This window comes from Colletes gigas, unplaced genomic scaffold (genome assembly GCF_013123115.1).
Source record: "Colletes gigas isolate AHSC1104 unplaced genomic scaffold, ASM1312311v1 Colletes_gigas_Sc00084, whole genome shotgun sequence".
In the NCBI taxonomy this organism is placed as follows: domain Eukaryota; kingdom Metazoa; phylum Arthropoda; class Insecta; order Hymenoptera; family Colletidae; genus Colletes; species Colletes gigas.
This window is the reverse complement of record NW_025106712.1, coordinates 177,124-204,236: the sequence shown is the minus strand read 5'-3', so window position 1 is coordinate 204,236 and position 27,113 is coordinate 177,124. Positions and strand designations below refer to the sequence as shown.

At 35.4% G+C, this 27,113-nt stretch overlaps 4 protein-coding genes across 6 annotated transcripts in view; 2 read left to right on the top strand and 2 right to left on the bottom strand.

The window, feature by feature from the left end:
• Positions 1–719: 719 nt before the first annotated feature.
• LOC122403911 (chromosome-associated kinesin KIF4-like) lies at positions 720–3,218 on the bottom strand (the record flags this gene model as incomplete). The annotated part of the gene is given in 10 exon segments (XM_043407714.1): positions 720–837; positions 910–977; positions 1,048–1,227; positions 1,318–1,523; positions 1,525–1,617; positions 1,619–1,683; positions 1,753–2,193; positions 2,278–2,543; positions 2,644–3,079; positions 3,170–3,218. Coding segments are annotated over 8 exon segments (1,620 nt in total), but the record flags the coding sequence as incomplete, so codon positions are not given.
• A 3,818-nt stretch (positions 3,219–7,036) lies between these two features.
• LOC122403918 (peptidyl-tRNA hydrolase ICT1, mitochondrial) lies at positions 7,037–8,251 on the top strand. 2 transcript variants are annotated; one of them, XM_043407724.1, is made up of 3 exons: positions 7,037–7,289; positions 7,524–7,646; positions 7,787–8,251. In XM_043407724.1, the coding sequence occupies exons 1-3, from the start codon at positions 7,131–7,133 to the stop codon at positions 8,042–8,044; spliced, it is 540 nt and encodes a 179-aa protein (XP_043263659.1). In that variant the 5' UTR covers positions 7,037–7,130; the 3' UTR covers positions 8,045–8,251. The 2 variants fall into 2 exon arrangements, with proteins under 2 accessions (XP_043263659.1, XP_043263658.1); XM_043407723.1 differs by having other exon boundaries at positions 7,039–7,289; positions 7,524–7,712; positions 7,787–8,234.
• A 190-nt stretch (positions 8,252–8,441) lies between these two features.
• LOC122403903 (clusterin-associated protein 1) lies at positions 8,442–11,925 on the top strand. Its single transcript, XM_043407700.1, has 6 exons — positions 8,442–8,538; positions 8,614–8,810; positions 9,736–10,134; positions 10,303–10,541; positions 11,093–11,271; positions 11,386–11,925. The coding sequence occupies exons 1-6, from the start codon at positions 8,517–8,519 to the stop codon at positions 11,655–11,657; spliced, it is 1,308 nt and encodes a 435-aa protein (XP_043263635.1). The 5' UTR covers positions 8,442–8,516; the 3' UTR covers positions 11,658–11,925.
• Positions 11,926–12,063: 138 nt separating this feature from the next.
• The window catches only part of LOC122403902, a 70,555-nt gene continuing 55,505 nt past the window's right edge, over positions 12,064–27,113 (bottom strand). Inside the window, exons 4-8 of one of the 2 annotated variants that reach the window (XM_043407698.1) lie at positions 19,401–19,606; positions 17,522–17,723; positions 16,311–16,538; positions 15,693–16,003; positions 12,064–14,029 (exon numbers count right to left, since the gene is read on the bottom strand). In XM_043407698.1, the coding sequence (XP_043263633.1) occupies positions 13,522–14,029; positions 15,693–16,003; positions 16,311–16,538; positions 17,522–17,723; positions 19,401–19,606 (1,455 nt within the window). In that variant the 3' untranslated portion in view covers positions 12,064–13,521. The remainder of the gene's footprint in view (positions 14,030–15,692; positions 16,004–16,310; positions 16,539–17,521; positions 17,724–19,400; positions 19,607–27,113) is intronic. The other variant, XM_043407699.1, reaches the window with a different exon arrangement.

The window sequence follows — 27,113 nt, the reverse complement described above, 5'->3', positions numbered from 1 at the left end:
TTCCACTATTCAAAGTTATTAAAGGTATGCGATTTTAAAACTAAGTACGTATATTCATTTAACGTAGAAAAAATGAAACAGTAGGATATTTAAGCAAATATACGACTAGAGAAATGATGGAATAGAAACTGCTCCATAATTGTTTTTGCGTATATTTTAGGTAAAAATATTTTTTAAATATTAATAAACTAATAGTTTTTCATTGTCGTTTAGTTAGAAATTGAAAAAAAAAAAAAATGTACCGTAGCAGGGCGCGAACGCGCGTCAAAAAGTTTGCAGCAGTCTCGCAGCCAAGCATCTTACTCACTGCACCATCCCAGCTCTTGGAAATAATGCTGATACTTCTGAATACAACGCGCATAGCACGTTTTTTTTCTTGACTTATTTTTGCTTTTCTTCTTGTATACACTGTTTTACTCAACATGGAAATGTTTAAAACCACAGAATATAGTTATCTATTAAAGGGAATACAAAAATTCAAAGTATAAGTTGCTTTTTCACGCGAAAAACGCCGAAAAAATCGGTTTTTCAATTTTGTATGTAATCGGTTCTGAAAAATAAATAAAACGAACTTAACCTAAAACAGCATGAAGTGATTAAATTTCTAAATGAAATTACTATTACTTTGAGTACTTACGAAATATGTAATTAAATAACAGTTGTCCATTTTATATACAATTAATAGCAACAATATGTTGATAATCTAGCACAGTTTACATTAAAATGAAGTAACGTAAAATGAGTTACATTACAATATCGCTTGAAATAACATTATTTTTATATAAAAAATGAACTATTTATAATTAAATTTGTGCTTCCGTACTGTACTCCACCAGTCTATTTGAAAAAAGAAATTAAAACTTTAAAAGCTTTGATACAAGAGACTATAAAAGTATTGTTTAAATATACCTTTGTTTTTTTATTGGTTCATTGATTTCTTTGTCTTCATTATACTGTAAGAGCAAAGTACGATTAATCTGAAAGAATATTTGATCAAAGATAGTGCTAATATTAAAAATTTACTATTGATGTTGATTATCAACTTACATTAGTATTATCTTTGTTTTGACAATTTTCTGGATTACAACTACAGTTGGAACAAGCAATTTTATTCTTAAAACATAAGCAAATACGTGTAGAACATTTTGTTTTACAACCACATTTTATATCCCCCTCCACCGATCGTTTTCGTATCGTGTGATCAGGCGAAGTGTTTTTGGTTGTGTTCTAGAAATAAATAATCTCAAGATCGTGCTGTCTGTTCTTTATAATGCAACAATCGTATCTGCTAATGTTTATTTATTTCTTATTAATTACCTGAAGTTTTTGAATGCGATTATAAAATGGTGTGTGTACCCAATCTGGATCTTTATCAGGATCATCGATAATACTGTCATCTGACATAGGACACGTATTTTCAATACCTGGCACATAAGACTTTCCTTAATAGCCAGTTCCTTATTTATGTCTTGTACTTCATTATTCCTTTTGACTTGAAGCAAAGTATGCTCTTCTTGTTTTTTTATCGAAATCGTCTAAACTGTCTGGATTTTCAGAACTTGTGTCATTTACAGATGTATGTTTCGAGTCCTCATCACTGTCCATTGTAAATGTTTTTTGAAGTAACAGATATTCCACAATTTATGAACTCCTCCGATGTTTTTTCCTGATCTTTCTGTATATCTATTAGAAAATAAATATATATTTGGACAAATTTTATTTTAAGCTATACCGCCGAGTTACGTTACTTACCAAGAATTTGTACATATATAGCTTCTAATTTTGTACGGTGTTCAGTATGTGTATCAGGATTTTTATCAAAATTATCTAAAAGTTCTTTACAATTTTCTAATATTTTCAGCATATCCGTCTGAATTTTTTCTCTAGCTTGTTCCGCTAGTTCGGCTCTTTCGTGCATAACTACGACTTCTATCAAATTTGCATGTAGCTTTTCTGTTAAATCTCTTATCTTTTGTCGCAAACACTTATTATTTTCTTCAAGCTGTTTATGCTCAAGCGGACAAGACATTCCGATTTCTTGACCTACCAAAGCAAGTTTCAATTCTTGCACCACTTTATTCAACCTATTGATTTCTAAAACTTGTGGATCTTGATTTATCACAGGTTTATTTTTTATTTTCCGTGCTCTATCCGCGTAACGCAGTGTACTTAGAGTTTCGTCTAAATTATAATCTGCAAACATTTCATAAATAGCATGAGTTATTTTAAAAACTATTATTAAAAGTAGTAATATTTATACTTCGTTTTCATAAACACCTGCTGGACTGACACATGCTATCATAAGTGTCATGGAATTGCCTCCAAGAGAATCTTGTAATAATCGTGTAAGTTTGCTATCTCGATAACCAATGTAAGATGTAGGGCTAGCATCGCCTAATTGAGATATAACGTTTCCTAATGCTAACAGTCCTTTATTTATATTTACACCTTCCTTAAATCTTTCACCGGTTGCTTGTGTTTTTTTACTGCGTTCAGACCCAGCTAAATCTACTAGATGGAACTTTGCAGTTGTTGCTGTATTACTGACATATATTGAAGAGGAAAAATATATCTTTAAAGTATTTCATAAATATATAACAATAATTTTAATATTACTTTGCAGTCATTGAATAAATAACTCACGGATCATCTTTTTTGCATTGATGTATACACAACGTAAATATTGCATGACTACGACTACTCCGAGCATTCATTGCTGTAGCACCAGTTGCACGGCCTAGAGATCCTCGTACTAAGCATTGTAATGTTTCTTTTCCATTCATCACTTCCTTCTCTACAATTCCAGCAACTTTTATATGTTTTCCATCATCTCTAATATCAACAATAGACTGACTACGTTCTTTGTCAGTTAAAAGATCGTACAATTGTTCTTGATATAGCTCCATAAATGAAACCGTAACTCTGAAACTCCAGTTTTCTTTCATTGAAATTATATCAAATATATCGTGTATTGCTCGTGGTATAACACCCATATCTTCTGTTTCGTCATAATTGGTGCCCATTGAATGGGTTTTACCACTTCCTGTTTGACCATAAGCTAATATAGTTACATTGTAGCCTACAAAAAAATAAATAATTGTATTATGAATCTTATTAAAAAATTTAATTACACCGCTTGATACAATTAGACATTTTCATATAATCTTACTATTATATAATCTATATATATAAAAATAAGTTGTCCTATGTTCGTGATTTTAATAACTCGAGATCGAGAACCACTCAACCGATTTTCAAACGAGTACATGCGTTGGAAAGGTCTACTTTCACTGATGGTTTATAAAAAAAAAAACATCGAAAAATTTCTACGAATATGCGTTATACGCGCACTTTTATGATGGTGTGTTTTCCCTATATACAGGGTGTTCGGCCACCTCTAGCAAAAATTTTAATGAGCGATAGTAGATACCAAAATAAGACGAAAATCAAGAATACTAATTTGTTGATGGAAGCTTCGTTAAAAAGTTATTAACAATTAAATTCAAAAATTTCAAATCGTTCTGGAAAAATTATTTTCGGTTGCGGGGGTCAACTGCAATCATTTTTGGTGAGTACACATACCTCCGAAATCCTATCTACTTTCGAGAAAAAAAATCGAGTAGGTGCTGAAATTTTTCGGCGAAAAAAAATTTTTCAAATCGTTCTAAAAAAATTATTTTCGGTTGCGGGGATCAATTACAATCATTTTTTATCATTACACATACCTCCAAAATCGTACGCACTTTCGAGAAAAAAATTCCTTACTGAAAATCCAATTAGGTGGCTAAATTTTTCAACGGAGAAAAAAAATTGCAAATCGTTGTGGAAAAATTATTTTCGGGTGCGGAGGTCAATTACAATCAGTTTTTGTCATCAGACATACCCACGAAATCCTGTCCACTTTCGAGAAAAAAAATAGAGAAGGTGTGAAATTATTCGAGAAAATTAAAAAATTGCAAATCGTTGTGGAAAAATTATTTTCCGTTGTAGGGTTCAATTACAGTCATTTTTTGTGAATAGACATACCCCCGAAATCTTGCGCATTTTCGAGAAAAAAATTCAGTAATGGCGGCACTTTAAACGTTAATAACTTTTTAACGAAGCTTCCATCAACAAATTGGTATTCTTGATTTTCGTCTTATTTTGGTCTCTACTATCGCTCATTAAAATTTTTGCTAGAGGTGGCCGAACACCCTGTATAATGGCCCGCGCGATACCTCGCCCGTAGCAGTACTGCGATGTTACCGCCAGGTGGCGAAGCTTCTCGAGCGCTTTCTCGCGAGAGAATTGCATTATCGCGGATATATATGTCAGGACGATCGTCTGGTCATAAATTGATTTTGCACAAGGTCGGGCGAAGCCGTGACGGGGCATGCTAGTATCATATAAGATCACTTCCAAATTCCAATGCCGATGCAGAAAGATTGTTTTCTATGTTACCTGACATAAAAACAAAGAAACGGAATAAACTTTCTTCGGCCAGCGTCAACTCTATTTGCGTTGTGAAATCTTCGTTAACACTAGATTTACGGGCATTGATCGCACATATATTTATTCGTACCTTTCATGTTGACGATTACCTTAAAATACGATTTTTATTTTAATTAGAATATGTATTCATGCCATTACACCAAACAAATTCAACACAAGTTGTTAAGAAATAATATTTACGAGTTCTACGATTTTAAATATGGAATCTGACATCCGTCAAATCGACGGCTTCCGTAAATCTAGTGTTAAAGGCGCAGAGGGAAAACTCTCAACCCATGGAGGTAGATGACGATCATCTAGCTCTATTGTATTCCAAACATTTATATCATAGATTTGCTAAGAAGCAAAAGTGTAATTTAAGATTAAACGCAACATATGACAATAACTTTGAGAATTTTCCCGCTACGTCATATGACGAAAATTAAGGTACCGATTTACTACAGAGCTTTTCTCTAGAGAGATTTTTCTCTCCAGAGAAAAGCTCTTTAGTAAATTCGTACTATTAGGCTGCAATGACAGTATAAATGTTTTCATGCGACGTCGCGGTAGACTGGTCTTGTTACGTCAACGGTACCGTGACGTAGGCGCAACAAGGTGTGATGCATGTATGTGCCATAACGTCACGCGAAAGCGCTTACACTGCAACCGCAGTCTTGTTAGTGATGTCCAAAATATTTTTTTTTGGACATCGCTAATATGTAAATAGTCGTTCAATTTGTCTCGCGTTGTTACTTTTTTTACGTATTCCGCTTGCTGTAAATACTATTCTGCTTGCTCTAACTATCATTTTTTTTCTTCATTTATTTGCTTATATTTTGCCGTATATTTTTAGTTAGTGAAATTGCTTGCTGTAGATAGTGTGGCTATGACGTAGAATGTCGCGCCTTGTTACACTTACGTCACGGTACCGTAAGAGCAACAATGCACGACATAACGTGCCAGCTTAATCGCAAACGTCCTATCCCGACATCCCATCCTTTGGAAATGTAAACAATTATATCATTTTTCCATTTTTATGGCTCGTGTGTATATTAATAAAAATTAATGCATTCACGAGTTAGTTTTTCATTATATTGTAATTTCATTACATTAATAAAAACATTTTAATATACGGCATGTGATAATGTTACAAAGAAATAACAATTTTTTACATTTCCCTCCTGATGGAAGTGACCACCACCTTCCCGTGGTTTCCATTGAACGGTAGCGTGCACGTTATTGTTTTACCTATCGTTACAATTATTTTGTTATGTAAAGTTAAGTCAAATATATAACATTTGATTGTGTGTAACAATTTGATACGGTTATTAAAAAACATAGTGGGAAAAGTCAGTAGTAATCTATTTCTGTAGCGTGCACGGTACTGGCTAAGAGTGGTTTTTCATTTTAATTAACCCTTAATTAACCCTTTACGAGTAAGACTGCTTTGAACAACATTATTCTAAAATATTTGTGGAATACGTTTTTTATGTGGTTTAGGTAGGTATGCAAGGCATAAGATTTCGTTTAATTTTTCCTGTCTAGGAAAGATAGGAGAAAAATATATTTGATCTTAATCCTTCTTAAGATTTATATAAATCGCTTTAAAAATTTCTTACAAATGATGTGTATGTATCGAAATAATTATAAAACTAAAAACGTATAATCATCATTATATGGGAGCTGATCACGCTTAAAATATAATGAGACCTTAAAACGAGAACATAAAACTTAAATGTTAAGTTTCATTGAAATTCATTCAGCCGTTTAGACACAATCATGTCAATAGCATAGGAACAAAAAAAATATATGTTCTTTTGTAGTAGTCACAATATGATGAGGGGGTTCTAAAACGTGTATTTCCGCTAAAAAAAATTTCGAAATATTTTTTTCGTTATTGAAATTCACTTAGTCGTTTAATGCATTCATGTTAATAGCATAGGAACAAAAAAAAATATCGTTTTTTTCAATAGTCACAATATGATCAGGGGGTCCCAAAACGTGTATTTCCGCTAAAAAAAAATTTCGAAATTTTTTTTTCGTTATTGCAATTCACTTATTGTTAGTCGTTGAGGAACAAAAAAAATGTCTTTTTTTTCAATAGTCACAATATGATCAGGGGGTCCTAAAACGTGTATTTCCGCTAAAAAAAAACTTCAAAATTTTTTTTCATTATAAATTTCCTTATACCTTACATATAGGTCGGAAAGTAAAAATGCTGGGGCAGTCGAGGCTTGGAATCGTATGCCGCTTATCGCGAGGTCGTATTTCAGTTGTTTTGTCTTTTACAAGAGCAAGAAGGAAAGGCTCACACTAGCGTTCTTTATCGATTTGCCGAAGTTGTGCGAAGTGCCGAGCTCACGTACACGTGGCTCGTGCGGTAGTGTATGCCTGCTATCCCCACCATTCCGTTAGACGCTAAGGAAGTTCGTCGTCACTGTTGTCGATTTCGATGCACTCAATTATGCCCGATCTGGCCACACTGGTCGTCACTGTTGTCGATTTCGATGCACTCAATTATGCCCGATCTGGCCACACTGCCCGGGGGTGCTTTTCTGGCATCTCTGCTCCAACCCAACTTACCCAACTGTGCAGTAGGTGGCAGTAGGTATCGAAATAAACGATATTGTTTATTCTTTGTGACTTAAAGAATAAACAAAATGAATATCGTTAGTAGACAATGCATTAGAATTTTTAGAAACGATTTAACGCAACAGAATCAATGTTTCATTTTTGGAAGAGCTCTAGCTTATAAAAGTGCTATCTCGCTTGATAAATTGTATCCGACAAGTAACCTCAAACTTTATACACCAACCTTTGTAAGTTTGTTACATTTCTAATGTGTAATCTAAGACAGAAATTTTTCTACGTTATAGTGTATTATTAATTTATCTTAATTAATTCGCGCCTTTATTGATATTTACTTTTCTCGCTGAATTTTGTAATTGAACTTACCTTGCCAATTTTCATTATTTTTTATAAACATAATTTAATATTGTAAGATCGAACAAAATTAAGTATCTACTATGCTAATATCTTTAAAATCTTTTAAGGTTCCTGAAGACCCAAATGCGAAATTTAATGGTTATATACCGTTAGAACAAATTGATATAACATATTCCCGTAGTAGTGGTCCTGGAGGCCAACACGTGAATCGTACCAATACTAAAGTAGATATAAGGTTTCATTTAAAAAGCGCTAAATGGTTATCAGAAGAAATTAAAGAAAAATTGGCCGAAGAAGTTTGTAATTTATGCTCAGAAAAAAATTATTTGAGAAACAAGATTATTTTGTATTAATGTAATATTTATTACAGTTGAAAAGCAAGCTAACTAGAGAAGGCTACTTAGTAATAAAATCAGAATTAACAAGATCGCAACAATTAAATCTAGCTGACGCTCTAGAGAAATTAAGGACAATGATAAGAAATACAACAAAACCACCGCCAGAGGTATCTCCCGAGACTTTAGAAATGAAACGGAAACAAAAGCTTAAAGCAGCAAGAGAAAGAGTTTTTAAAAAACGAATGCATTCTGAAATTAAGAATGCGAGAAACTCTCCTGTAGACTTTTAATTTTCTTTGTACAGTTGTAATTATATATGTTCCAGATAGAATAATTTACTGCTTAAATAAATAAAGTGTAATATAAAATACGTAGTCGTAGGATTTATATAATAAATATCATAAACTTTTGAGCCCCAACCCGAATCCAAAATATCAGCAAACCCCTAATTATCTTATTCATCGATCAACTATAAATAGTTAATATTGATTTCTCAAATAAGTATCCGTATAATTACAAATACGATTTTATACAATGTAATAAGAAAATTCACTTTTCAAAGAAAATAAATTTAATAATGGGCAATTTTTGACGGAAAATTCACTTACCTTCATTTTTGTAAGGTCATCGTGTGTTCTTATGATTCAAAACAGAAATACTATTACAATTACGTGGTGCAACGTGTTTCCTTAGCAACGCATTGCGCGCAAGTAAAAACACAACGAGTACTGTGGTTCACTGATAATTCTTTTTTGTACGAAAATGTCATTTCGTGACTTAAGAAGTAGGTAAACTAATATTTGAACGATAAATGTAATAAATTTCATGATACATTGATAGTAATTATAAATGTCCGCAGATTTTACAGAAATGATGCGACTGCTCGGGTATCCGAGATTAATCTCTATTGGAAATTTTCGTTTACCAAATTTCCCATTGGTTGCGGAAATTCTCGTTTGGCTGGTGGAGAGATTTGATTCTGATGTTGATATACCTAGTGAGCATAATACCGAAGAAGAACGTATTGCATTAATTCGTGCTGTTGCCGAATTCATGGTAAGTAGTTCATCGATGTTAACATAATTCTTGAAAGTTTTGTTTAAAACTAAAAAAATTTCATTTCTTCTTAAGCGCTATTTCGAAACAATTTAACTGTATAGTTGACAGTAATTTACAGATTTATTCTAATTATAAAAATGTTTTCATTTATTTTTATTACACTTAGTCTCCAATTTATGTTTTAATTAGCGCAAATTAATTTGCATGAATACAGTGTATTATAGGAAGAGAAAAAGATCAGTCAAATGTTAACATTTCCAAGTATTTTTTTGCTTGGTTAAAAACTAACTAAAACCTATGACTCAGTACAACTCACAGTTTCCCTCAGAACTAATCATTTTTTCTCCCTACAATGTATTTGACAAGAAAAATGGTATATCAATATATACATAATCTTTGTCTGATACAATTTTTATTACAAAAATGCATTATAGTTAAAGAAACATCCTTCAACTACTTCATGAAAATACTGTCTATCTACTTTTAATTTATACATGTAGAAATACAAGAATTAGGACACAATCATGCCACTTTTGGATTCACTGAATATAATTTTATTGGTTCCACTAAAATTAAGAAAATTAGATCAAAGTGAACCAATAGAACTGTAAATACAATTATACTTTTACTTTTAAAGGTAAAGGTAATTAGTCTTGAAAGAAGCAGACAGAATTTCTGACACTTATTTCCCATACTAAAATCAGTTATTAATCTTTCAAAATAAATCCAGAAGATATTCGATCAGATTTATATCCAGTAATTGTAATGTTCAGTTAAATGCTTTATGGTAATATTTACGAGTCAATTAACTGTTATATTATCCATCGTTAGTGTAAATTGTTAATTAGTAATTATAAAAAAATATATATTTTTATAATCTTTATATTAGAAATTGATATATTATTAATTACTTTTGATGTAGGCATTAAAAACGAATATTAAGTTAAATACAAAAAAATTATACCAAGCTGATGGCTATGCTGTAAAAGAATTATTAAAAATAACAACATTATTGTACGATGCTCAAATCAACAGTAACAACAATGATGCAATCTCCGATGATGACTTCAATTTACCTAATTTTGATATTTCTGATAAAGTTAATGAACTGAAATCAACTAGACAATTGGCCAGTCAGTTGACTGTCACTGGTGCATCATTGTTTGACTTATTAGGACGAGAAGTAGATCTTCGAGAGATTCGTAATTCAAAGGTTGCCAGACAGTTCGATACGTCAGAAATTGAAATGGTGTTGAAAAATGTTATTGAAAGCGTACGCAAGGAAATTGACGACACCAAAAGACAGATTGATAATGTTAAGGTATTACTTATTTTTATTTTATTCTTAAGGAGTCATGCTCAGTTAGGAATTAACAAAGATGGCGTTCTTTAGATTACAATAAAATTTTCAGTAAATCAAAACTCAAGAAACGATTTTTTTTTAAGATTTCTTTAAAGATTTTTTTAAAATTTTATTGTCGTTCATAAGGATACAGAACAAAATTTGGATGTAAGAATTGAAAGGCGACGCGCAGAGCTAGATAGAAATCAAAAGCGGCTACAAACGTTGAAAAAAGTACGGCCAGCTTTTATGGAAGAGTTTGAAAAACTTGAAGTTGAATTGAGATCTTTATATGACGATTATTTACAAAAATTTCGGTACCTTGCGTACCTTGAACACTTATACGAGGATACAGCTAAAGCTGAGCAAGAAAGATTTGAAAGACGGTATGTATATATACTAATTATAACATGACTCGGTAATGACATACGGTAATAACTTTGAATAATCCCTTCAACCAGAACTGATCTGAATCTATGAATTTTTTAAACATTATATCGTTATGATATTTTAGCATTTTCTATGTTAATTTCTTCTAGTTTGTACGTGTACTTTTTGTTTTACTTATATAAATATAAAACCATAAACTCAGTCTTTCTTCAGTCTTATTCACTTTCTAATGTTTCTGATGTCGCTATGGACTCTAGCATCAGTTCAGAAGAGCCCTATTTATTTGAAGTTACGAAAGGGTTTTATGTAAAAACCAAATGCGGACGGTTCGAATTCATTTTCTCGTACCAATGTTTAGTTTAGTTTTATTGTTAACAGTTATGCCATTGGTAAGTAAAATTGTAACTAACAAAGAACTTTTCGAAAGTGAATTCGAAATTAATGGCGATTTTATTATGGTATTGAAATTGAAAATCAAGCAGTTGGTTATGATTTCCAAGGGGGGTTAATATTATAATTAACTAAGAATAGGTTTAATTAATAACAGACAAGAAGCAACGCGAAAGCAATTGGAAAAGATGAGAGCAGAGGATGCCAATTTTGAAACCATGATGGAAGGAAATGATTCCATATTACCTACAAATCTTCAAGAACCTCCACCTCCACTCAGTGATATAGAGAAACAAAACCCTGAAAAAAGAACTCAAAGCAGTCGATTAAAATCAGGTAAAGAATATTGCAACTTAGGCTTTAAATATTTTAAAACAGTCTATTATTTCAAATAAACTTTAATGATAAATATAAAAACTGTTTTCTATACTTATTTCTATGTAAAAACAGCTGGCCGTGCATCGAGAATGCAAATATCACAGCGTCGAATTTACGGCAGCATGTCTGGACGCCAGAGAGGAACAATCCAAGAATCAAATGACAGTGCTGGCTCTGTAGACAGTGATAGTGATTTATTGATCGACGGTGATCTCGATGATGACGATGACGATGACGACATTTTAGATTCTGTGGGAGGAACAGAAATTGGGAATTTTGATTTAAAGGTTGGACAAGAAAAACGAGCTGTTAGTAAGCTAGATCATTCAGATGAGGATTTTTAACTATTATAAAAACAATTACAAAAGCTTCAAAATATACCGTTCGTGTAATTATCAATTTGTATACGCATATTTCTACAATAACTGTAATATTAATAAAAAGTAATACGTTCTTACTCCATCTTGACTCCCTGTAAATTTTGACAGTAGTAAAAAATATTTGAGCATTACAAGGTATTTCGCTTATCTTACTCTCCTGGAAATCTATTACTTCTAATCATACGAAAGCTAAGAAAAAATTTGTCTCAAAAAGATAAATATGATTGTTAACATTTTGATCATTTTAAACCAAACAAATCCAACAATTTTATCTTGTATTTTGACACTATATTTCTACGATAATGAAAATGTTATCAGTCCACGTAGAAAAATTTCGATAACACTAAAATTTTGAAGAAAATATGTCGAGTGTTGATAATTATAATATTTATGTTTCTGATACAAATGAGTTTTTCCTTATACAGTTTTTCGTTTCATTAGAAGCTTCCGGAGATATTACAAGAAATAAAAATAAGCGAAACGCCATGTGTATATAGTTTCGTTAAATAATTTAAAATTCAATTATTCGTACAATTTTACACGTGCTCCGGACTTACATTACGAAATATATTTTCAAGGGAATTAAAATACATATTGTCGTCGTACAATATTTATTAACTTTTTCAACACGACCAAACGGCATGTTGATTGTTGGCTCAGCACCGATCACGTGTATGCAATCACCTATCCTACATGTACGTAAATATACGTACACATTTGTGTATACACATATATACATAATAAATGTATGTGCGCGTAAAAAATGTGACCTTATGAAAGAAATAGAAACAGTTCGCCGTCTTCATTGTCATAACGCTCGAATTTGTAACATCTACTTAGCTGACACAGTACTAACCTCTTTTCGTCATCGTGAGCATAATTAACAATTACAAATCGTTTGTAATGCGACTACCTTTATATAACAACATTATCGTAAATTACTTTCACCGAGGTAATGAAAAGTATATCGCAAGACTGGTAAGTAACGAATAAAATCGTAATTAACAATAATTAAAGTTAAAAATAAGCAAGATTTCTCCTAAACTAAGAGGTTCTTCACAGCGTAATAAATTCATCGGATAGAAATTGCTAGATGTAAATAGCGTTTGAAAAAACATTACGCATTCTACTCGTTTGCTATAGATTAAATACTAGATGTTCTAGATACATATTATACATACATAAACTACGACTAGGTATTGATCCTATGGATATGCGTATGTTTTATTTATACGTTGTGCGGATTTTATAAGTGTGTTGAAAAGAATGTACCAACAATACAACAGTTTTAATATCAAATCTCACGTTATAGCCGGCAATGTAGACCGAAGTGTAGGCCTTTCTTAATAACATCCACGACCTGATCAGTTTCACGTAGATCGGCTTCGTTCGAACGGAAACAAATCTTTAAGTAAATACACGTATAAAATCGTGAAAGAAGCACCATAGCGTAAGAGTTGCAGGATCGACCGGGAAAATCGTCCCTTACTTTCCTGGTCGGTCATGAGTCCTTCTCACGTAGAAAAATATTATTCATCAGCTTTTCGATGAGCGTCGTACCTTTGTCAACGGCAGCACTCCGGATTGGCTAGTTGACAGGCACCGTTCTCCGTTTACGAAAACGAGATTTATGAGGTGTGGACCGCAAATGGTAGAAAAAACGTTATGGCATCCCCACCCCTACCAACCCATCCCATTAAATCTGAACATGGCGGAATTTCCCAGTGAGAAATTAAGGGCCACCGTAGTTATAGAAATAGGTTCTCGCTACCTTGGGCGTACCAGTGAAATTACCAATATCCCATAAAACGTCGCCGATGGTCTTCTGCTACCTGACCGACTTTAACACAGGACCTGTTTTTATCCGCGGCGTCATCGCTGGTATTGGTTCCAGTTTTGGTAACAGACATTCGGTGTTTAGGTCCGCCCAGGTTTTGCTAACACTGCCCGACAATCTGTCCTTGTATTTGTAGGCCGTTCTATCGACAACCGATTGCGTCTTTATACAGTCGTCGCCGCCGAACTCGCAAACACGATAGTGATGTAAAATTGCTGCCTCCGACAATACGTTCAGTGTACTATATCCGGGAATGAATTCCCAAACAAAGTGGTTACCGGCTTCGACGATGTTTTGCGGCTTGCAAACATACTTTGACCGCTGTTTATGCGGGTGCAGCTTCGCTCGGCGCCTCGTTTTCCTTAATGTAATTAAACCAGCCTCGATGGGCGTTCGACTCGTTACTATAAACGGATCGTCGGCCCATTGCAAGTAAAAGAAAGCGTTTTGAAAGGAATACGCTCCGGTGGACTTGGTGTTTATACGACTGTTCATCCACCTAAAAAATATTAAGTAACCTCAACACGATGAACGTACAACGTTTGTGTAGTTACAGCGACTAGTAAATGTGTAGGCAAGGCTTAGCTCGTGAGTAAATGACGCTCTTTTCTGATAGCATAAGTATTAGGTCAGCCAAAAAGTAACGACTAACTTTAGTTTCTTGAGTGTACGAAGTCAATTGACAGCAAACACTTAACCTTACTTTTTACCACAATATTTCAACAGTTATTTTGATTTGCATCGTACACATTTTTAGAAAAATGGACGAGTTGCTTTGATGGATCATGCTTTATTAATTTAAAAAGGGAAAGAATGCAACTAAAACATGCAGAAAGAAATGTACTGTGTACGAAGATGATACAATTCAATTCTCTATTATCAGATACACCGCGCTCTGACAATAGAGATATATTTAATTCAAGCGTAAGACGCCCCAGAATTTTTATTTCAATTCTTTCCTTCGATTGTGGACTTGAGAATTTTATACTCTGCAAATATTTCACAGAATTCTTTTCATTATTCATTTTTAAATTAGACCAAATCGCATGTTAACCCGATGACAATAACAATAACAGCTACAAGGACTTTAATCTCACTAATTTGCGTTAGCAACAAGTATCTTGGGCTGCAAAGCTATCAGCTGAAACTGTTAAAAATAAATGACGTTTATTCCCACTTCCCACTGTATTTCTTCTCCACTCGATCCCTGTATACATAGATCATAGTTTGCAATGCATGCAGTAGAGTTGAAATATTCAAGTACTTGAAATTCGAATCAAAACAAAACCAAATCAAGTATTTGATTATTTAATTAGCTTGAATATTTGATCAAACTTGAGAAAATTCAATCTGTTCAAATGTTTGAACAGCTTGATTGTTTATACAAAATTTGATAATTACTATAATTTAATAAGTTAAAACCTTGTATGTTAATTATAAGAATTATACATATATTATTGTATTAAGATTTCAAATCATTCTTTAATTTTTATTAACTTGCTAGGGAACTTTTACTAATATCAAACTATCCCAAGTTATTCAAATGAAGAGATATTTTAATTAATTTCTAGAATTATCATGAGTATTCTTAACCAAACTTTATTATTTAAAACCAAGCAAACTTTATTAGTTAAATATAATATTATAATTAAGTAAAAATACATAATCAAGTTTGTTTGAGTAATCAAGTATGCTTAAACAATCAAATACTTGATTTGATTTAAAAATAGATGCCAAGTTTGACTCGACTTATATTTTCAAATACTTGGAGACCTCTAAAATATGGCCATGGTGGTAAGAGTAGTGATATGTTGATGCGTACTACACAGGAATATCTTTTTGTCAAGTGCTCGTTATGAACGAACAAAAGCCAAACGATGTTTATAGGGTTGGATAGTCTAAATCTACTGGGACGACTATCGAACAGAGGCGACATAATTATAAAATAAAAAAAATAATATAAAAACTTTAATTTAATATCGCCATTATTTTGTTGTTAGAGTTGCAGCCCTCGAGCCATAAATGTTCTCTACTATTAGCACTGCTAGCAAAGAAAACTTTGCAAAGTTTTAGTTTGAATATTACTTGTTAAAAAAGTGGAAGTGAGTCGAGCATATGAACGTTACGTGTTAGCTAGTCAGTGGATGTTAACAAACTCTCACCTTATGAGATCGATTATCGTGTCATTGTGCGTCGGTATAATAAACTCATCGAGGTCAATCAACGCCACGTACTCGTATTTGTACATAGATCGATAAAGGCAATCGTTCAGGGCGGCAAACAATCCTTCCGTACGAATATCTCGTTGAGAAATAATGTCCAAATGATGCCAAGGTAACACGGTAACGAGACCTTTAGCTTCGTAGTACTTGAGAGCGCATCCTGCCTCAGCACCAACCGTGTCATTGTACAGAGTCACATGGGTGGCGCCAAGTAGTCTGTGCAACTCGATAAACTCGACGAGTTGCAGCACCTATAACATTTTCATAGGTTAGCACACGGGACACTTGAACAGCGGGACGCGCGTATCTTTAGTCCATTCGTCCCCGTATTACTATCGATTCGACCCAGAGGTAACGTGACTCGACACCGTCAGTGCTCAATCCTCGCTTTCTTATCGAAAGTAATTATATCACACGGCGAAATAAACGAGACAACCCGTTGAGAAAATGAAAAAAATCATAGCACGACGGTATTTATCTCGAATTATTCAAAATTCCCGCTGGATTCAACGTATGACGTGTTGTTTTCATTCAAATCTCTAATCTTTTGTAACGTACTCTATTATAGTTGTAATGCAGAGGTTTCACGCAAACGGCCAACAATTCCTTCTCTTTCGACCTACTCTCCGGTCTGTTCTGAACGAGAATCCGATTCGTCGGGGTTGCTTTGAGCCTGGCCACGACGCTCACCGTTTCCGGGACTCTGTTGCTCGTGGGCGATTCCTTGGGCAATGGGCAAATTACAAAGCAGGCACTGTACTTCAGGCTCCAGTTCTCTCTGATTACCTATTGAAATATCATTGTCGTAACTATTAGTTTCACTTGAAAGCGCAACGTAGGTACTCGTATCGATACAGAAGAAATCTATCGTACGAACTAATAAGGGAACACAAATTTATTACCACTTTGCTATTACGTCGTTGGGTTAGGTCTGGGTTGAGTTGTGCAACTACTATAGAACGACCATTTTTCAAAATCTTTCGCTGAATAATTATTGGCGAGATTTAATAAAAGAGTACCTACACGCACGATTATTTTGCTACGACTTATTTATGTGAAACTGACTTTTCTAATTATAGCAGTGCCTCGTTCCAGGGTGAAAAATCAGGTCTGGTAGTTACTAAATTTAATTTTAAAAACTTTACTAAATTTTAGAAGAAATTAATTTTACTAAATTTAATTTAAAACCAGGCATGTAACACCATTGAGTACCAGCGAACGTTCTAGTTGTCGCGCGGGGAAGTCCCACTTGGATCGTTCTCATATGTGGCGACACTGCATTCCTCAACGACGTCATATACATGTACATATGTATAAGATAACAAAATACGAAACAGATATAGGATTTTTAGCCATTGGATGCCTTTTTTCCACTCTTTTGGTGCAAAATACTCTGGGTTCGACTTGACCAAACACCACGAATGGCATGAATATGAAACCCCAAGCCTCTTGTGCCTCAATAGTAAGGGAATGTAACGCAATATTGATTGGTACGCGTGCCTACGCGATATGAGTCAGACCGAGTGCTCTTCGACCTTACGTTCCAACAGATTTTCCAACAGTGGTAAAATAAATAGAAATATGTTGCCCCCCAACTCCCAACCGACGCACGAAAACGTTTAAAGTTAAAGAAAAAAAAAATTAAAAGCGTTGGAAATGAAATAAGGAGTCAACTTTACGCCGGTATAATTACGATGAAAATAACTTCCTTTTTGCACCCGTTTTAAATGCAACATTACGAAAGTAGTTTTTTCCCTTGGTTAACGTACCTTCACTTTAGCAGCTACTGTTACGGAAGCAGTAACGTTCCCTCCATTCTCTGGTAGATACCAAAATCTGCACCAAACTCGTTCCGATCCTTTTGTCTTCGTTGCGCTTATTATGCGTACCATGCCTTGAGTTTTCCCGGTTGGCGAACCTGCACCGCCAACCCTGTCATCGAAGTACGCCGAATATACGAAGAACTTGAATCTGAGAATAAAAAAAATTCACCCTCTTCAGAATCACAATATCCATTCCCTAATACGTTCACGAAGGTTCTGTCTATTTTGGTAAAATATATTATCAAGTTATTAATTTCGTGCCAGACATTCTCAGTAATTTTAATATCATTACGAATGAATTCAACATTCCTTGTAAATATCTCCAAAGTAGATAGAAACTTCACCGACGACACCTCGTATAAGAATAAATCAGTAGAATTGTAATTTCATTTTTTATTAACTTGAGTTGTTGATGTGTAACTAAATCGTTATTGTTTAATAACGCTTATATCGATCGAAAGCTTAGTTAATTAAAGTTCTGCCTGTAGAACAGGTAATCTACGAATAGCTGCTAGTGGTTCTCACTCAGAAACTGTAAGACTGTCGATACGTTAATAAGTAGTGTAACACGAGATATTAATTTAATATAGAAATAAGAACAACGACGCGGCTTTCGCCGAAAAGCCGCTATACCGCGCCCTTAGTTTTAGTTACGTTAAAAACGTCGGCGAAGCGTTCGTCAAGAAGCCAGGTCAACGCTAAAAATAGATGGGTCCTGGCCAATCAACAACGGCCAGGCCCGCGCTAGCGCAGGTCGCCCGGGTATAAAAGCGGGCCCATCGGCCCATGTTAGTCAGTCACTTCCCGACTACGCCAGAGATACCTCCACAGTGCCGGCTCCTACGCGGGTGTGCCAAGCTGTAGGAACCCTCTAAAGTAATCGTCGGGTAAACTCGCCAGGGGCCTTGACTCCCCACACCGTCGAAGCGGTCCTAAGAGGTACGGTAACGCGGCACCTACGCGGAGCGTCGCCACCTACCCTTAGCATCTCGCTCACGGTCAGTCTACCTTAGGAGCTCTCCGACTCCGGACACCGACGACTCCTTGTACGCCTGGGCATTGAACAATAAACAATCGGTCCTTCTCAGGACTCGACTCCCAAAAAGAAGCCGCTGCAGTCACTACAAACCCGCACACTCGCACCCATCCTACCTTGGTACCACGAGACCCCGTCTCCTTCGGTACCACACTCCTTCATCCCCCGAACTACGGCCCCCCCCCCTCCCCTTACAGTAGAGAATTTCATATTCACAATCAGTTAGAACCACTGTGGGGGCGTTGCTGGCTGTGAGTAGGATTTCGTGAGAATTCGTAGGACAGAAAAGGAAAGGGGGAGAGTGCGAGCCCTCTGGTGGCGAGCATGGGAAGCTACGCCACACTACTATATCATGCACGCAGCTGTTCGCAGATTGTCGTCCTACAAACGGAACTTTAAACGTTAATAACTTGTTAACGAAGCCTCAATCAACAAATTGCTATTCTTGATTTTCGTCTTATTTTGGCCTCTAGAATCTCCTATTAAAATTTTTCCCAGGAATGATCGAACACCTTGTATGTAGATACAATTAAATTTCTTTTGGGGGTATTTTTATCACGTTTATATGATAATATCCTTTCATTTCATTAATATTTACCAACGTCTGACCGAATAATAATAATTCTGAATTATTTTTTGAATATAAAATATTCTAAATATTTCTGAATCTTTTTTTATTATATGTATAAGTAAGAGATTCATATCGATCAAAGGGGGTAAATCAAAATTAAGTGTGAACAATTACGGGCAATAAATATTCAAGAAGCCCTCATTAGTCGGCGAACACACCTGGTTTTCGTGACTGGTAACCATTCGGCGTGCGTAATCTTCAAGCTTTGATCGAGTTGCGGTAGACGAGCTTCTAAGTTGGGTGGTAAACTCGGTAAACCTCTCGGGTCCGGTTGTATCGCGATCTTCTGTCCTCCGTCTTCCCCATGCACCAATAATCCGATATGATCGTCAAAGCTGCCCTTCAATCCGATATAATCTTCAGCCTGTGAAAGCCAAACAGACTCGTTTAATGTGGTGGATCGGCTAGTTACGGTCCTGGGTAGTCGCAGCGCCACGCGGCGGAGAGCGAGAGAGTGAGAGTGTGGCGAGTGAGTTGAGGAATCGCCACGATGCGAGCCTATTCTTTCTTTGTAATTCACATATACCTATAATAAACTATTAATTTCACCACGACTTGGTTATTCAGACACTACATTAATAATTTCCGTAAGTTCCAAATAACTACTATTTCTGCCAGATAAAGTTATTTTTGGTTTCGATATAACCAGAACCTAAACTTTTTTTTTTTTATTGAATGCTGTGTAACCCTCTACAGGATTATTAACAACGCATATAAATGCGTAATACAATTAGGCTATATACCTACATTGATATCGATAACAAATTATAAATTACAGAAAATCAACAATGAATATGGTCACTGGTGGTCAACAGTGAGGTCAGCTGGCCAGTGAAGATCCAGAAATGGTCAATAGGTGGGACCAATCGAAATAGTTTCTTTGTAGACGAGAGAGTCTTAATTGTTAACTTCAACTTTGGCTCTGACTGGTCTCCCCACCCTTTCATCACCTTAGATGTATTAAGCAGGGTCACCGCGAAGAATTCTTCAGTCTCGTCGCGAATTCGGGAGTGTACAAGTGGCCAGAAGAGAACTTGTGGTGGATAGGTATTTGCTGGGAGAGTCTTCTAATATAAACTTAATGCGGTTGCGTTAACAAAGACTTTATTTTAATACACGCTTCGGTTTTCTATGCTTCTGTCTTCTCGAGAGCGTCGAACAGAACTGGGGACTTTTCATCCCTTGGGCCATGTACCAAGGGGTGGGCCAACTTAAATCTAATACTACAAACTAGTGACTTTGGTTTTACTTAAACTAACTAAAACTAACTAGACTAGGAACTTAACTAGATGGCGCTTGTTACGCCTGTGACGTTAGCCGCCACAAACTGGGGACCGCTGTTGACCTCTTTTGGCCACTGCTGGCCACTACTGACCAGTGCTGACTCGCGCCCTACCACTACTGACCACTACTGACCACTGTTGACCAGTGCCGGACGGTGATGACCAACGGTAAGAACTGTTTAAAAATTCTCTCCCCTCTTTTATTCTATCGTTTGATACCAATTTCGCTTCAACGAACTGATTTTGCCTCCCTTGTCTAACTGACGTTGCTATAACATGAATATTTTCTTACTTTACAGCTGGCCCAGTGGTAACTACCCTATGTACTGACAACAAGTAGTAAGTCCACTCCACTTATTTATATTTTATTATTTTTATTTGTTCGTTCGATGTGAATTCAAGCTTCGATATGTATAATATTGCAGGATATAATAATGTAATATTGTTTTCTTGCTCGAATTCTCGTAATATTCTACGGAGGTACTTTGTTGATTCTTCCATTCCGTTTGATTGTTTGTGTTTCAGGAAATCATCGTGGGATAAATAGAAGATAGAAGAAAGAAGAATATATTTTCTATGTATTTTGTTAGATGATTAGATAGGTAGGATTTATAATTAATTATTAATTAATTAATAAGTGAATTTAGATTTATAGTTAGGCAGGAGTTTGGTTCTCTATATTAATCATTACATCAGGCAGGCAATATTTTGATCTATTTCTCTGTTTTGTTGATGAGAATTTAGAGGCAAATTCTTTCTCAAAAAACTCTTTCGTTGGTTGCACTTTCGTTTGTTGCTTCTTCGACCAACGATCGCTGGTCACAAAAGATCTTTAGTAATGGAGGGTGGTTGGGAATCGGTTAGGGCGGTTTCCATTCGCAGCAACCTCCACGTGGTGAGACCTGGGTATTATTTAGCGTTTAATTAATAATCGTATCACTCTTAGCTGGGTAATGCAATTATTAATTAAAAACTGAACAATATTAGCAAATTGGCTGCGATCCGCTTTGTATAGGTCATCATAAATATAGAGCTTCTTCGCTAGGTTAGTTTTGATTCTCACCGATTCATCAAAGATTCTAGAGTATCGTTACAGATGTGGTATAGAAGTAGATCCTTCATCCAATGTATTTTTTCGGCCTATTTTTATGGGGTCTCGATACCCCATTACCATTTTCGTGTCACTCGCGACGTTACCGACAGATTCAGAAATGAATTTTAATATCTTCCATAGTAAACTCACATGTATTTACGCAACATTACAACTGTGTTTGCCTATCAATATCAATTCAGTGAATAGTTTTCCAAATAACCGCCATCTTATAGAAAAATATTTGGTATCAATTGGAAAAAGATATTCGTAAACGCCACATTTCGAATGAATCGAAATTAAAACAAATAATTTCAGCAGAAGGGTCTAGAATCAGCAGTGATTTAACAAAGAAGTTAGTTCATTTAATGCCAAATAGATTGAAAGAAATAGTGAAACGAAGACATGTTACAAAATATTAAATTATAATGCACATTTAATATTTGACTGCCGAAGTAAAATTCTCTCTTCCCTTTTGTCACTTTCTTCGACCATTAACTATAATAGTGCGTCAATGTACCAACAGACAGGTACACATTATGATATTATTTTTGAATCACAAATAAGGAGGAGGTAGATAAGAAAATGACCGGTTAGGGCAACGCCAAGTCTTTTCCTCAGACACCAGGCACCCGTTTGACTGTCCAGGCGACAGGGGAGGTGAACCCCTTACTTGGAGCGTCCCCAGGTGGCAGATGGGGTGGGATGGGGTGCGAGAATGGGGTCGTCAGCTTGAGAAGGCTGGTAACTGCATACTCGCATCGCATGGTGTTGCGCTGACTAAGATGTTTTTGTAGATTTCAGCTAATTGACAGAAGGGGTTTGTGATTCAGGATAGCGATAGATCGTTAAAGACATAACACTAGATGGAAATGTTGTTTCAACAGCAATATCAGCGATTCATTTTGTTAGGATCCGGGTGAGAAATGTACACTCCGGACACATACAGACCGACACGGAAATAACAAATTCGAATGACCGCTACCGCAATAGGGTTGAAAGGGAAAAAGGCACTGACTCTAGTGATGCTGGTCCTTATATATTAGGCTTTTCACTGAGGAGGGGATGTCGGTGACCCTTAGTATCTGATGACTGGCTGCCGATGACTCGTCCTGGATGAGACATTTGTGTACTTCGTCCAGGCTTCCGTACTTACAGTAGAAATGGGAAAAACAAGACTGACTTACAAGGAACCATCGCGAACGGTCCGGCTTCGATTTTGATGAAACTTTGTACACTTATAAAGCAGCCAAAAATAATCGACACGTATTTTTTTTTAGCTGCGGTAACTCGAGTTTAAGGGGTGAAACCACCCCTTGAAGTTTTGACTCGAAACGGCTATCTCGAAAACGGAAAGACATACAAAAAAATTGTTAATGGGCGAGGTTGATGGTTTCTTATGTACAATAACATGGTGCTAAAAAATTTAAAAAAAATACAATTTGTTTATAACAAAAAAAAATTTATTAACTTAATTTTTCATTTTATTGAAATTTTCATAATGACAAAAAATGACGAGCATTTTATTCCAAATCCATTGGTATGCGATTTTTTTAAATTGCCTCTTACAGTTTTGCAGATTTTGATGATTTACATCTTGCGCGCACATTCATTATGGTAGTAGCCGTTCTAACTTTGATTTTAATGAAGCATTGTAGGCTTGCACTAAATTATACAGTAACAAGTAACAAGTAACAATAACAGTAACAAGTTTCTTAACAGCAATGAAAAGAGTTTTTTTTATGCCCACCTATGACATTGTGGCAAAGGGGGAGCGATTTATAAATTATAAATACATACAGTGTGTATACCAGGAGATAAAGATACACTTATTATTCTCATGATGTACTTGCTTTAAAATACAAATTGAATAAATAAATATTGTCATTTCTGCGGCTCGCCTATCATGCAGTTTACGCACGTTATCTAAATCTTCACTGTTGTGAAAGCATTCTGTGTAATTTGTATAATAAAAATACGTGTCAAATGAGATTAGTACGTGCATTTGTATCTTAGTTGTTATTAACATTCTTTAAAATCGAGACGGTTTTTGTAATAAACATGATAAAATGGGTATATTGAAATGGAATTTGTATTATACCTTTTGATAACGTGACATATCGTAAAGTTAATTAAATTGATTGCCCTTGTCATGTGAAAATAATATTTGTTGGTAGATAAGTGGGAGAACTTGGATATATATATATATATATATATATTGCAATTAGCTCTTTATAAGCGTGTAGAACATTGTTGGTTATCCATACAGCCGAGGTGCCGATTCTGGGCATTTAAACGTTGCACTTATCCAGCCAATCTTTTCTTGCATATATCCAGCTTTTACTGTATTCGGAAAGATGGTAAATATTAATCCTATTAATGTAATAACTTTACTGTCTGCTGCGTTTGTTGTGTGGAACCAGGGACCCACGCCAATTAATAGCGCAGAAGAAAATTTAAGGGATGTATTATTCGATTTAATTGTAAGAAGTGTCGAAGACACGGCATTCCTGGTTGAACATGAAACGTGTGTTGAAATGGACGGGACGCCTATCGACCAAGAAAATCAGGATGCTGATTTGAACTGGTTGTGGGTAGATGAAGAGGAGGAAAATAGGACACCGAATATTCCAAACATATACGAACAAGACGTTGTATGTCATTCGAATAAGGAATACATCCCATTCGAATATAAAAGGAAAGCTGTGGCGTACTGGAACAGCGGGAAGTCGAAACGATTAAAATTAGACAGCGTACGTTCCAAATTCCGTAACGTGAAATCCGAAAGAATGCTTCGTAAATGGGCTTTACAAGTTGAACAGGGTGGCACAAAAAAGGAAAAGATAAAACGTATTGCAGAGTATACATTTAATAAATTTATGGAAGCTCGGCAGTTAAGAGTAATTGTGCATGAAGTAGATCTACGGCGATGGGCTTTACAAGCGAGGGACATAGAAAATTTACAAACATTTAAAGCCGGATATACTTGGCTATATACTTTTAAAAAGATGTTTAGATTAGTGTCCAGAAAAATTACCAGATTTGTAACCACAAATATGGTAAATCGAGAAGACGATATTCATTTGCAATGCAGCGCATTCGTGAATGAAGTAAAATCATATATAGCCCGAAATGAACCACACAATGTTTCCAATTCCGATCAAAGTGGTTTTAATTTGGAATTACATTCAGGGCGCACTTTGGCTGAAGAAGGTATAAAAATCGTAGAAGGAGGTGTTCAATCAGTGTCATCCACCACTCATAGTTACACCATCCAGCCAACCATTTCAGCTGATGGACAATTACTGTCACCATTATTTACTGTACTGAAAGAGAGTACAGGACATTTCGGGCCGATTGTGGAACAACATTTATTTCGCCCTGACAATGTATATCTTGTAGCTTCAAAGTCAGGCAAATTAACTGCGGACCATTTCAAGACCTGGCTAAGAGAGATTTACTTCGCAAATACTGGGGCCGCAACAGTTCTAATTCTTGATTCCTGGAGTGGTCACTGTAAGAAGACGGTGAACGAAGTTACTCCCGAGGGTAAAAATGTAAAACTTTTTATAATACCAAAAGGTGGAACAAAGTATGTTCAACCACTGGATGTTTATGGTTTCCGCACTTGGAAAAATTTCGTCCGCCGATTTTCCGATATAGTTCTCGTTTTAAATCACGACATTAATCTCCACGCTAGGAATAATATAATTAAACTTCAATCTCTGGTCCACGATCAATTTTCATCGCCAAGGTTCCAAAATTTTATTAAATACTCCTGGTATAAATCCGGATATATAGATGAAAAGCCAAATGCATTCCAGAATCCTGTTGAGTACTGCTACTCTGTTGAAAATGAGCCAACATGTCATATTTGCGGTGACGTGGAAATAATTAAATGCGCATGGTGTAAGAAATCTTTATGTTTGAAACATTTTTTCGACGAGTACCACTATTGTCGGAACTATATAGAATAACTGTTATACACACTGCATATATTTATAATTTATAAATCGCTCCACCTTTGCCACGATGTCATAGGTGGGCAATAAAAATAATTAATCCTTTCGTTGCTGTTAAGAAACTTGTTACTGTTATTATTACTCGCTACTTATTACTGTATAATTTAGTGCAAGCCTACAGTGCTTCATTAAAATCAAAGTTAGAACGGCTACTACCATAATGGATGTGCGCGCAAGATGTAAATCATCAAAATCTGCAAAACTGTAAGAGGCAATTTTAAAATATTACATACCAATGGATTTGGAATAAAATGCTCGTCATTTTTTGTCATTATGAAAATTTCAATAAAATGAAAAATTAAGTTAATAAATTTTTTTTTGTTATAAACAAATTGTATTTTTTTAAATTTTTTAACACCATGTTATTGTACATAAGAACCCATCAACCTCGCCCATTAACAATTTTTTTGTATCTCTTTCCGTTTTCGAGATAGCCGTTTCGAGCAAAAACTTCAAGGTGTGGTTTCACCCCTTAAACTCGAGTTACCGCAGCTAAACAAAAATACGTGTCGATTATTTTTGGCTGCTTTATAAGTGTACAAAGTTTCATCAAAATCGAAGCCGGACCGTTCGCGATGGTTCCTTGTTAGTTATTTTGGACGCAGCGGTTCCGATACGCTTATCAGCATCGAGTCATCAGGTTGGTCATCCAACAATTTTTATTAGAATAGTGTTAGCTGTAAAGGAACACGAGCACGTGGGTTGCATCGCAAAACATGTCTTTTCTATCTTCACAGTAGCAATTTCGCGTTTACATTAACGCTACAAGACGTAAATGGCGTAAATGGCTTTAGCATTTACCTAATGTAAACGAAATATCACAATAGTTGTCATGAAGAGTCTGCTGAAGTGATTGCGCAACCTGGTCCTGACTGTCGAACCAGGGCTTTTGCTTTCTGCTTCTCTCGATCGCAAAATGCAACTAGTACCAACGCATCAATTCTGAACGCAAAAGGTTTTGATTAGCTTCGACTGGCTTCTCGTAGTAGCATAAAAGACACGATATTGTACATGTTGCATGAGTGTGATGCGTTGGTAGTAGCTGACGTTGGTAGCACTGGACGAGAAGGCCCAAGAAGTAACGTGGTGGAATAAATTGTTGTGCAAAGTCATCAAGCATTATCCATGGCATCCCTACTCCTGTATAATTAAACATTATACACAAAATCAATCTTAAACGAACAAGGACAACGGCACATCACACGAGCTATCTACGAACAAGAGAGAGAAACAGCCACACGACAAATAACAATGGTACATGAGTCCACGGATCCTACAATCCAAACCACATTCGACCATTTGCATACCAAGAGAAAAAGAATTGATGCGATTTAGAATGTTCATTTCACGACAGTGGAAGCGAAATTTAGCACCAGCAGATGTTTAAACACAGTGATGACACTGTGCCTTGGTCAACAACCCAAGAAAAGGACCGCGGGTAATAAACAAAGTTCTGCAAAATTTTTGTTCAAATTG

Coding starts and splice junctions, on each gene's coding strand:
- LOC122403918 (XM_043407723.1), top strand. CDS start 7,131: ATGAATATCGTTAGTAGACAATGCATTAGAATTTTTAGAAACGATTTA. Junction 7,290..7,523: donor AACTTTATACACCAACCTTT/GTAAGTTTGTTA, acceptor AAATCTTTTAAG/GTTCCTGAAGACCCAAATGC. Junction 7,713..7,786: donor AAGAAAAATTGGCCGAAGAA/GTTTGTAATTTA, acceptor TATTTATTACAG/TTGAAAAGCAAGCTAACTAG.
- LOC122403903 (XM_043407700.1), top strand. CDS start 8,517: ATGTCATTTCGTGACTTAAGAA. Junction 10,135..10,302: donor GACAGATTGATAATGTTAAG/GTATTACTTATT, acceptor GTCGTTCATAAG/GATACAGAACAAAATTTGGA. Junction 10,542..11,092: donor CAAGAAAGATTTGAAAGACG/GTATGTATATAT, acceptor AATTAATAACAG/ACAAGAAGCAACGCGAAAGC.